The 12895-nt window shown below is 42.9% G+C and overlaps 1 protein-coding gene across 2 annotated transcripts in view; it reads right to left on the reverse strand.

Moving 5' to 3' along the window:
- Positions 1-4623: 4623 nt before the first annotated feature.
- Positions 4624-12895, reverse strand: part of LOC140718514 (tumor necrosis factor receptor superfamily member 5-like) — a 60173-nt gene continuing 51901 nt past the window's right edge. For both annotated transcript variants that reach the window (XM_073032461.1, XM_073032463.1), the window contains 2 exons: positions 12050-12140; positions 4624-5181 (listed from right to left, as the gene is read on the reverse strand). In XM_073032461.1, the coding sequence (XP_072888562.1) occupies positions 12060-12140 (81 nt within the window). In that variant the 3' untranslated portion in view covers positions 4624-5181; positions 12050-12059. The remainder of the gene's footprint in view (positions 5182-12049; positions 12141-12895) is intronic.

Genomic DNA, 12895 nt, shown 5'->3' on the forward strand with positions numbered 1-12895 from the left:
ATAACTCCCGGCTTCTGTCCAAGTGGGCGGGTCAGCATTTTCATTCATCCTTTGCCGCTAAAGCTAGGGGAGTCTCCATTCTTATTAACTCAAATATTCCTTTTGAACTCCATAATAAAATATCGGACACAAATGGCTGTTTTATTATTGTTTCTGGTAAACTATATAACACTAAAGTTGCACTAGCAAACCTGTATGCCCCCAACTTTGATGATGTTAACTTTTTTGAACGGTTTTTTCCCTCACTACCAGACTTAAACTCATACTCTCTTATATTGGGTGGTGACTTTAACTGTTGGTTGGATCCTAAACTGGACCGATCGTCCTCTGTTACCAGATCACCTACCAAATCTGCTTTAGCTATTCAGTCGTTTCTCTCTAATTTTGGTATCTCTGATATTTGGCGTTTCCTCCATCCTACGGAGAGAGATTATTCCTTTTTCTCACATGTTCACCATACATTCACTAGAATTGACTATTTCCTACTCGATAACCAACTTATCCCATTTGCCCACACTTGTGACTATCAGAGTATACTGATTTCTGACCATGCCCCAATTACCCTCTCTCTGAACTTTCCCGGTCTCCCTCAGAGGAACAAACACTGGCGGTTCGATTCAACTTTATTATCGGATGATGATTTCGTAAAATTTATTAAAGACCAGATAACCTTCTATTTTAACACTAATACATCACCTGAAGTGCCATCCCAGATTGTCTGGGATGCCATGAAAGCATATTTGAGGGGTCAAATAATCTCTTACACAGCAAATCTCAATAGAAGATCCCGTGCAGATCGAGCAGACCTCATTAACCAGATCAAAGATGTGGATCAATTATATGCCCAAACTAAGAACCCTGAATTATACAAGAAGCGCGTTGAACTCCAAACTAAATTTAACCTTCTGTCCACTCAACCTGTCGAACGCCAACTTCTCGAAAGCAAGAGCCGCTTTTACATTCATGGGGATAAGTCTGGTAAATCCCTAGCCAATCAGCTGAGGCGTTCTAAAGCCAAACAACATATTACAAAGATCCGGAAGGAGAACGGAGACTTTACATCGGATCATTTAGAAATTAATGACACATTTAAAAAATTTTATTCTCGGCTTTATTCCTCTGAATCCCTGAATGACAATATCTCTGTGGATCAATTTTTACAGAATCTGAATATCCCCTCACTTTCATCTGATTTCAAAGCCAAACTTAATGCGCCTATATCACTAGAAGAAATATCTTCTGCAATTTCTGCACTATCCTCAGGGAAATCTCCTGGACCTGATGGGTTCCCTGTGGAATTTTATAAATCATTCTCCTCACTTCTTTCTCCTCAGTTACTTTCAGTATTATCTGACTCGTTTAACTACGGCAAATTGCCACCCTCTTTCAATGAGGCATCTATTATTCTTCTTTTAAAAAAGGGCAAAGACCCAACAGAGTGTTCCTCGTACAGGCCGATCTCTCTGCTCAATGTTGATGTAAAGATCTTAGCTAAAGTGTTGGCTCATAGATTAGAAACCGTTATTCCCTCCATTATCTCGGATGACCAAACAGGCTTTATTAAAAACCGCCTCCCTTTTTTTAACATTCGGTGTCTATTTAATATTTTATACTCAGTTCCAACTGGGACTCCTGAATGTGTTATCTCCCTTGATGCGGAGAAAGCATTTGATCGTATAGAGTGGAACTACCTTTTTGCAGTCTTAGAAAAATTTGACCTCGGCCAAAGTTTCATCTCTTGGATCCAATTGCTGTACCTGTGTCCTACTGCTTCTGTTCTAACTAACTTTCAGAAATCCCAAGTATTCAATCTCAAACGCGGCACCCGTCAGGGATGCCCCTTAAGTCCCTTTCTCTTTGATTTGGCTATAGAACCTCTGGCGATAGCATTTCGAAAATGTCCTGAACTGACCGGGATTTGGAGAGGGGGTGTTGAGCATAAAGTCTCTCTCTATGCTGATGACTTACTACTCTTTCTCTCATATCCGTCTACATCCTTACCTCTAATGTTTTCACTTCTTGACCAGTTTAGCCAGATCTCTGGCTATAAACTCAACTTACATAAGAGTGAACTTTTCCCAATTAATAAAGAAGCACAAGAACTAATATTTCGTGATCTCCCTTTTAAAGTAGTCCATAATCAATTTACTTACCTTGGAATTACAGTCACAAGGAAGTTTAAAAATCTCTTTCGTGAAAACTTTGTCAATCTTTCATATGCTACAAAACAGAATCTGGTACAATGGTCACCTCTATCTATGTCCTTGGTAGGTCGTATCAATGTTGTCAAAATGTATGTTCTCCCCAAATTTTTATACTTATTTCAATCTATCCCAATTTTTATTCCTAAATCTTTTTTTGATTCCTTAGACTCTATTATTTTGTCTTATCTGTGGCAGAATAAGCGCCCTAGAATTAATAAAATCCACCTCCAAAAATCTAAAAAAGAGGGTGGCATGGCTTTACCTAACTTTCGCTTATATTACTGGGCAGCTAATATACGTTGTGCTGCCTTCTGGTCTTTCTTCCACGGTCAACCTGAGTGCCCTAACTGGGTGGCAATGGAGTTGAGCTCCACTAAAGAATTATCTATATCTGCACTTCTTGGCTCTGCACTCCCTAGCAGTCTGCCCAGATCAATAGCTAATCCTCTGGTTAGACACACTCTGCGTATATGGGCTCAGTTCAGGAAATGCTATGGTTTCCAGGGGTTTTCCATTTCTAGCCCTGTCGCACATAATCACCTTTTTTTACCTACCACGTTCGATTCAGCATTCCATGTTTGGTACAGGAAGGGCATTAGACATTTTGAAGATCTCTTCATTGATAACCGCTTCGCTTCTTTTCAACAGCTCTCTGTTAAGTTCAACCTGCCTAACGCTCACTTTTTCAGATATCTCCAAATCCGACACTTTACTGCTCCTTTAATTCCTAACTTTCCTGAAATGCCTGCGAAAAATGCTATGGACCTATTTCTCTCCATTAATCCACTAGGTAAAGGTTTAATTTCAATTATCCAAGATAAACTAGCAGCCTTACGACGGGCCCCTGTGGATAAAATTAAAATGGCCTGGGAGCAGGATTTAAATATCTCCTTATCCGAGGAGAGCTGGGACTCAGTCCTCAAATCGGTTAACTCAACCTCTCTTTGTGCTTGCCATTGTCTCTTACAGTTTAAGATTGTTCATAGAGCCCATATGTCTAAATCTAAACTATCTCGATTCTACCCTGGCATTAGTCCGCTCTGTGATAAATGCAAGAGGGGTGAGGCCTCTCTCATCCATATGTACTGGTTCTGTCCTAGCTTGGAGAAATTCTGGAAAGATGTCTTCACTACATTATCGGGTATTCTGAATCAGCACCTAGAACCTAACCCCTTAATTGCTCTGTTCGGTTTTTGGGGCGAGACAGATTTATGTCTGGGTCCGACCAAATGCCGAATACTATCCTTTGCCTCTCTCCTGGCGAGACGCTTGATCCTCCTTAGATGGAGAGATGTTGCCCTGCCCACTCATGCGTAATGGCTTAACGACATTATGGCCTGCTTGGACCTCGAAAAAATTCATTATTCAGTTCTCAATTCGGATTTAAAGTTCCATAAGGTCTGGGGGCCTTTTATCGAGTACTTTCATAACCTTCCTCTTGACTAGCGTTTTTTTTTCTTTTCGGTCCCTTGCTTTCAGCTCCCTTTCTTTTTCTGGTAGTAGGCATTATTATCCTCTGTTGCTAAGCATATTCACAGTCTGGGAGTTTGACTGTCCGGACTTATACTCTCTATATTGTGTGGTGGTTGGTCTGGAATTGTTTTTTTTCTTGTGTTGTGGGGTTTGGGGAGGACACTAAGCTCACTTGTCTTTAATTTAGGTGCTTTTTTGTTAAATTCTCTTCCTTTGTAGCATATTGTTATTGTATGCTTAACCTTGCTCTGTATTAATGCTCCTCACTGGGATTTGGGGATTTTAATTTTGTAAAATGTTTTGAAAAACTAATTTTAAAAATTTTTAAAAAAAGCACCATTTTGTCTTACAAACACCCATTTTGTATCGCACATTTGAGAATCGACCAAGGAGGAATCAAATTTAACTTTTTCTTTCCAAGTGCTAATCTCAGATTCAGGAGGGGAGGACTCCCTTCAAAGGAGCAATGAGAATGTACAGTACTATAAAAAAAAAATTTAAGCACATGTATATAGGGTGACTGAGACTTTTGCATGGCACTGTAATAATTTCATGTATTGCACTATACTGCTGCAAAAATATTCTTGACATATGATAAACCTGATTCTGATGTGGGTCTCTGCTGTGGACTGAGAGTGAGAAGGGAGTGGGGAGAGGGGAACCACGGTTGGGAGAAGGGGAAGGGAAGAGGCATGGAGCAGGAAACACCAGAGAGACATTCTGTGGTAAACTCAAAGCATATTGAGTTTTTTAAATCATACATACAAGTATAAACAGCTGGTGAATCAATACACTTTCAATAATTACAATGTCATGAATAAACTCTTCTCAGGCTTCTAGCCAGATACGGGGTTCAATTATAACCAATGTTTCGATGACAAACTCTGCGATTTTCATCAGGAATGATGCCTGTGTCTAGACCTTGTTAAGTAACAGCAGCAACAGATTATACACTGAGTCAGATTTTAATGTTAAAACCACTACCTTTAGTTGTATATACACAGTATATAGAAACTTAACCAAGATAAACAAAAGTTAACAGTTAGGCGTGTATATGTACAACCATCAAGCTGAGGAATAGTTATTAAGGTCTTAAAATGGTAAAGTAGAAAAGTTCAGTGATCCACGTAATAAACGATGGGAGAGAGATCACTGTAATCCACGCTGTAATGTAGAGAAAAGGTTAGTACAAAGTATTCCACCGGTTCCACATCCACAATTATCCTGAGTCTCAGATCATCTCTGATGTGCATAAACTGTGATTTTAGCTTCCTTGTGGGTTTGTGGATGGTATTAATCCAGTTTTTCTTCACGACCCTGGCAGTCTTTTTTTTACAACTTTTGAACTATTTCCATGAAACTCTAATGAACTGGGGCAACTGCTTAATTGGACCAAAATGTACCACGTAACAGAACACCTGTGAATGTCACCTTTGCTGAGACAAAATTCTTGTGGTCATCTGCATCATAACACACAATGGAATCTGGGATGATTTTTGATAATCTGCAAATAAATGTCATATGTCAGATACTGCGAATATTCTGAAAAAGTAATGTTAAACTGTGGATTCATATCTGAAGCTTTAAATAAACATAATGTCCAAAATAAAACAAATTGCAGATGCTGAATGCCTGGAAACAAAAGCACAAATTGCGAGAAACACTTGGCAGATAGCAGCATCCATGGATACAGGGTTAACATGTTGGTAACACACGAGATTCTGCAGATGCTGGAAATCCAGAGAAACACACACAAAATACTAGAGGATTTCACCAGGTCAGGGAGCATCTATGTAAATGAATAAACTGTCAACATTTTGAGTGGAGATTGTATCCTGGGTTTATTCATTTTCATATATGCTGTTGGACCTGCTGAGTTCCTCCAGCATTTTGAGTGTATTAACATGTTGATGAAGTGTTAACAGTTTCTCATTAATAAATTAACTGTCTCTCTTTACACAGATATTGTTCACCAGCAGAGTTTTCCAACATTTTCTGTTTTATTGGTCTAGTGAAGGCCAATACATTCACTGCAATGTTCCAGTAAGAACTGTCCTTTGTTATTTAAATAACAAGCCATGGGTAACAAAGGACATTAAGGACATCCTGAACGCTAAAAAGGGGGTGTTTAGAGATGGAAATAGGGAGGGGCTGAGGACAATACAGAGGGACCTGAAAGCCAAGATCAGGGAGGCTACAGACAGGTATAGGAGAAAGCTTGAGTGGAAATTCCAGCAGAACAACATGAGAGAGGTCTGGAGTGGGATGAGGACCATCACTGGGTTCCAGCAAACTAGCAACAGAGGAGCTGAAGGCAGTATGGACAGGGCCAACGAACTTAACCTGTTCTTCAACAGATTTGACACAGTGGCCCCTGCCCATCCCCCACGATTAATCTGTTGTCGGCCCCCAACCAACATACACTCCACTCTCCCCTCCTACCCCTCCTCACAGCCCGCCACCCTCCTCTCATGACGACACCACTCCCCCACCTGAAACCTCCACGGTGGGCTTCACAGCTGAACAGTTGAGAAGACAGCTGAAACGTCTCCACCCAAGCAAGGCTGCAGGCCCGGATGGTGTCAGCCCCAGGGTGCTCAAAGCCTGTGCCCCCCAGCTATGTGGAGTACTTCACCATGTCTTCAACCTGAGCCTGAGTCTCCAGAGGGTTCCTGTGCTGTGGAAGACGTCCCGCCTCGTCCCTGTACTGAAGACGCCGCGCCCCAGTGGCTCCAATGACTACAGACTGGTGGCATTGACCTCCCACAGCATGAAGACCTTGCAGAGACTTGTTCTAGGGCAGCTCCGGCCTATGGTTAGGCCACACTTAGACCCCCTCCAGTTCACCTACCAGCCCCAACTAGGAGTTGAGAATGCCATCGTCTACCTGCTGAACCGTGTCTATGCCCACCTGGACAAGCCGGTGAGCACTGTGAGGGTCATGGTTTTTGACTTCTCCAGTGCGTTCAACACCATCCGCCCTGCTCTGCTGGGTGAGAAGCTGACAGTGATGCAGGTGGATGCTTCCCTGGTGTCATGGATTATTGTTTACCTGACTGGCAGACCACAGTACGTGTGCTTGCAACACTGTGTGCCAGACAGCGTAGTAAGCAGCACTGGGGATCCACAGGGGACTGTCCTGTCTCCCTTTCTCTTCACCATCTACACCTCAGACTTCAACAACTGCACAGAGTATTGCCATCTTCAGAAGTTTTCTGATGACTCTGCCATAGTTGGATGCATCAGCAAGGGAGATGAGGCTGAGTACAGGGCTAGGGTGGGAAACTTTGTCACATGGTGCGAGCAGAATCATCTGCAGCTTAATGTGAAAAAGACTAAGGAGCTGGTGGTGGACCTGAGGAGGGCTAAGGCACTGGTGACCCGTTTCCATCCAAGGGGTCAGTGTGGACATGGTGGAGGATTACAAATACCTGGGGATACGAATTGACAATAAACTGGACTGGTCAAAGAACACTGAGGCTGTCTACAAGAAGGGTCAGAGCCGTCTCTACTTCCTGAGGAGACTGAGGTCCTTTAACATCTGCCGGACGATGCTGAGGATGCTCTACGAGTCTGTGGTGGCCAGTGCTATCATATTTGCTGTTGTGTGCTGGGGCAGCAGACACCAACAGAATCAACAAACTCATTCGTAAGGCCAGTGATGTTGTGGGGGTGGAACTGGACTCTCTGACAGTGGTGTTGGAAAAGAGGATGCTGTCCAAGTTGCATGCCATCTTGGACAATGTCTCCCATCCACTCCATAATGTACTGGTTAGGCATAGGAGTACATTCAGCCAGAGACTCATTCCACCGAGATGTAACACTGAGTGTCATAGGAAGTTATTCCTGCCCGTGGCCATCAAACTTTACAACTCCTCCCTCGGAGGGTCAGACACCCTGAGCCAATAGGCTGGTCCTGGACTTATTTCCACTTGTCATAATTTACTTATTATTATTATTATTTATGGTTTTATATTGCAATATCTCTACACTATTCTTGGTTAGTGCGCCTGTAACGAAACCCATTTACATTGTATTAGGTATTTAAGTAATCTAGAAATGATTTAAAAGTACAGGCAGTCCCCGGATTAAGAATGAGTTCCGTTCCTGTGTCCGTCTTTAAGTCAGATTTGAAGTCGGAACAGGTACATCCGGTATTATTTAGCGTCAGTTAGTCAAACATTTTTCTTAGTATATAGTACATATTTTACCTTTCTATGCATATAAAACACTTAAAAATCATACGTATTTCAATAATCAAACCACTGTGTTGTTTAGTAATAACTGTAGCTTTCATCGGGGCAGGGCCTTTCACATTCTCCATTAAAATGGTTCCAATCGTTGACAGACAGACAGACAGACATACTTTATTGATCCCGAGGGAAATTGGGTTTCGTTACAGTCGCACCAACCAAGAATAATGTAGAAATATAGCAATATAAAACCATAAATAATTAAATAATAATTAAGTTATCGTAGATTCCGGACTACAGAGCGCACCTGATTAAAAGCCGCTGGCTCTAATTTTAGAAATAAAATCATTTTTTTAATTGTAAAGGCCGCATCGGATTTTAGGCCACACCGGATTTTAAGCCGCACCGGATTTTCGGCCGCAGGTGTCCCACGTTGTAATATGAGATATTTACACAGAAAGATATTACACGTGAGGATTTTTTTAACTTTTAATTAAATCCATATGGTAACAAAAACAAATACATATTGCAAATGCTTTTTTTCGAACCGTGCCCGTACGCGGCTACTTTTAAATATACGTTGCGTATACTTCTTTACTGAACAACATTCCAATATCTCCTAACGACTGGTAAAAAAATATATATATTGCAGCCTACCAGGAAAAGTTATTGATCACCTTTAACTTAAAAGCAGCGTTTTCGCTCAGATCCAAAGCCGCTCGCGTAATGCGCTCCCTCCCTCCGTCCCGTTTCATCGCAAACCGGCATTTTCCCACAAGACACCGCGAAACCGGGTGTGACGTCATAGCATCCCGCGATGTAGTACAGAAAACAAATATAGTTTAAACTAAGTAGGCAGCACAATGCTTCGAGTGTTTTCCATGTTGATGAGGGTGAGTACAAATGACTGATTTACAATAATTTAATTGTGAAAGTGCGCTTGATTTATCGTACAATTTCATTGGACCTCTGTGAACTACTCATCAATTTTATTGGTCTACTGTTACGAGGCAAAATGTTTACGAGGCGGCATGAAAAAAATCATGCATTAGCCGCTTCGGATTATTGGCTGCAAAGTTCAAAGCTGTTCAAAATGTGGGAAAAAAGTAGCGGCTTAAAATCCGGAATCTACGGTAATCATGCCAAGTGGAATTAAGTCCAGGACCAGCCTATTGGCTCAGGGTGTCTGACACTCCGAGGGAGGAGTTGTAAAGTTTGATGGCCACAGGCAGGAATGACTTCCTATGACGCTCAGTGTTACATCTCGGTGGAATGAGTCTCTGGCTGAATGTACTCCTGTGCCTAACCAGTACATTATGGAGTGGATGGGAGACATTGTCCAAGATGGCATGCAACTTGGACAGCATCCTCTTTTCAGACACCACCGTCAGAGAGTCCAGTTCCACCCCCACAACATCACTGGCCTTACGAATGAGTTTGTTGATTCTGTTGGTGTCTGCTACCCTCAGCCTACTGCCCCAGCACACAACAGCCAACTGTAGCCTAACGTTTTTCCAATGACAGATGGCGTTTCACCTCTTTCCGATCGCTTTATTACTTCCACCTTATTTTCAATCGCGATCGTGATTATTTTCATGAACAGAAACGCTGCAGTTTCAGAGCTGTGCCGCCAGGTCCTAATGTCCACCGCACTGATACATGTTAAATAAGGGACTTGAGCATCCGTGAGTTTTGGTATCCGCGGGGGGTCCTGGAACCAATCCCCCGCGGATAAGGAGGGCCGACTGTACTGTGTCTTTAAGAAGCCTCTGAAAGTCCAACCCATTGTGAGAGTTGGAAATGGGTAAGGCTGGCCAACAGGGTGAAGCTGTATAGGCCAATCCCCTATACAGTGAATACAATAGATTACAGAAACATCGATGAATTCCAAGGGAGGGTTTTCACGGTCTATGCTCTACTGGGAACTAACGGCCCAAGAAGACGAAGCGTGCCTTCAAGTTCAATCTTCCAAAGTGTATCATTTCATACTTCCTTTGATTGAACTTCATCCGGCACTTCTCCACCCAACTTCACACCCCTTTATAACCTACATCAACCTTTGACACCATCCAGAAAACCTCCAGCCTTCATGTCATCTGCAAGCTTACTAATTACTTCTCTTCTTTCTTACCCAAGTCGTTTATAAAAACACAAATTGTAGGGAATCTCTGCACAACAATGCTAGTCACCAACCACTGGGCAGAATACATTCCATCTACTACAACTCTCTGATTCTGAATCCATGAAGCCAAGTTTCCATGAATCCCATGTCTCATGGCTATCTGGATGAGCCTAACATGGAGAATCTTGTCTAAAGCATTACTAAAAGTCCACAACAGTGCTCTACCTTCATCAATTTGTTTTGTCACTTCTTCAAAATCTCAATCAGGCTTGTGTGGCATGAGCTGGCCCTCAGAAAGCCATGCTGACAATCCCTAATAAGTCTATTTGTTTCCAAATGCTCTTAAATCCTGTCCCCAAGAACCCTCTCCAAAAGAGCGTCCACCACTGACATAAGAATTCATCATGGAATTTGAAAAAATTCTCAACCAGAGACGGGTGAGCAAAGTCAGAAGATGAGTTGTAGTTGGAATTTGCAGGAGGCATTTGACAAGGTGTTATGGTTTAGTCATAAGTCCTGTGGCCTTAGGAGTCTCAAAAGGGTTAGAGATGGAACCACAAATGCTCACAATACATATTAGGGAGTTGGAGAAAAATTTGTGAACGTACAGTAGCCAAATATGCAAAGAATTAAAAACATACGGGAGGTAAGTTGCAGGGCAAAAGGGTTCATAACATTTTAGGTAACATTTGGATATTAAACACACAGCGCATATTTTCCTCGTTTGAACATATAAAATCATTGCAACACACCAATACTGTATTGCTGAATCAGTGGGAGCCCTGGGCTTGTTTCCCTGCAACAAGACGGTCCCATCGAGGGGTGATGGGAGACAGCGATACTCGAAGGGGATTCCTTATGTCCAGTCTATTCCGCAATTTAGTTTTTGTGGGTCTCAACATTGCTTCTGTCCCACTTACTCACATTTTTTCCGCTCAGAAAACTCAATGGGTTTGCTTTAAGTGCAGGGTGCTTGGACTCAAGGTATTGAAGCAGTTTTGAGGGCTTCATTGCCTCATTAGACAGCCTCCGGGCCCGAACTCCAGCTTCCCGCCCGCCCGCCGTCAGACGCCTTGGCCAGGTGCGGCTGGTCACGGGTGGGGTGAGAGGACAAGGTAAGGGTCAGAGGTCCCCGTGCTGGGGCCGCGGCGGTCGCAGTCTGGAGATAGTGACCGAGCGAGCGAGAGTGTGAGAGGGCGCGCGCGCCCGCACCCCCACCTCCCCAGATGTAGGTAGCATCTATCGGCTGACAAAAGTTTGGCTCAAGGGATGACTTTCAGTAGATCGCAGTGAGGTAGCTTTTCTGCTACTTACGAAACCCTGAGCCCGAATTAGGTTGTCTGCAAATATTTTAGCACCAGGTTTCCCACGAACATTCGGTGTGCTAAACAGGTTTAGAGGCGGCGCCCATCTGTCCGCGCTCCAGGCCAGTAGCAATGTCACTTCTCGCCAGCGCAACGAGTCGGCCGGTTACCCAAGGCCAACCACTGATCCCTGGCGCTAGGGTATCACTGCGTTTAGGCAACTGGTGACCTTGTGTGCGTTCAAGTTCAACAGTGGGTGTGACAGGGAATGAGGAAAGATGCAGCTGACTCATATCATTTCATTTCGCCAAATCATATCGTTACCTCATGCTTTGCGGCCTGGTGGTTGGGGACCACTGATCTATGGAACTCTATGGAGGCAGAGTTCTTGGGTATTTTTAAGATTGAGAGAGAGTGCAGTCTGATCAATGCCTTATAAATTCTCAGCATCACGTCCTTGCTCTTGCATTCTAGTCCTCTCAAAACCGCATTGCTATTGGGATGAATTATTCAGCTTTCAACAAGGAGGGAACCTGACATAGAGAAAAGGTTTAAGCTGAGTAATGTTTTTAGCATTTCCTTCTCCAGTAGACCGGTTGGTCAAAAATTACCTGCCTGTATGTGAACATTTCAGTCAAGATACAGTCTTACTGCAGCCACTGCAAGCTGACGTGAGCCAGATACAACATAAAACTGCAAAAGATACCAAATTGGCTGTGTGAAAAATATGAGAGGTCACTTGAATGTACTTACTTCCCCCACTTTACTCTGCCCTTTCCTCGTCTCTGAGAGTCTTTTCCTCATCTGTAGGAGGCTGCATCACCTTCCCATCTCCATTGTGATTCTGCAGAGGTAAACAAATTATTGTAATCACCAGTTTAGAAAATCACATTTTGTAAGTGTCATTTGATTTGTCACTGTTTTGTCACTCTGTCTATGAGAATGAATGTACACATGGTATTTCCCTTATGATGTCCTACACTGACTCTCATCATTATCATAAATGGCACAAGGACTCTGTGATTCCCAAAGTGGGGAGAACTCTCATCATTTCACCTTTGGTCACCTGCAGATTCATCGGCTGGTAACATCTCTGCCTTCCTCCGTCAGCTGAACTATGAAAAATGTTCCTTCATGGATATCATCGTTAAATCAGCTTCAATTACTGTAATATTTATTATTGCTCCATTAGTAGAGACAAACCCTCCTGAAGCAACTGACAGTCGAAACACGTCACTCTCCATCTTCACATTAGACTCCCAATGTTGTCCCACATTCCACATTCTCATCATGTTTATCTGGGACTTCACCAGCCCAAAATAGAAATATCTATCAATCAATATCACCAATGACATCTTACCTGAAAGCATCCTGTCTTATCATCCATACTTTCCTCATCAGCCCTGGTTCTGCCAACCACACTGTACAGAACTGACTCCCCAACATTACACCATGTTATTACTCCTTCCCACCACAACAGACACATCACACCATTTCAACTAGCTTCTATAAGACCATAAGACACAGGAACAGAATTTCCTATGTCCATCAAGCCTTTGATCATGGCTATTTATTTTCCCTCTTAGCCCCATTCTCCTG

This window comes from Hemitrygon akajei, chromosome 29, assembly GCF_048418815.1.
Source record: "Hemitrygon akajei chromosome 29, sHemAka1.3, whole genome shotgun sequence".
Lineage (NCBI taxonomy): Eukaryota > Metazoa > Chordata > Chondrichthyes > Myliobatiformes > Dasyatidae > Hemitrygon > Hemitrygon akajei.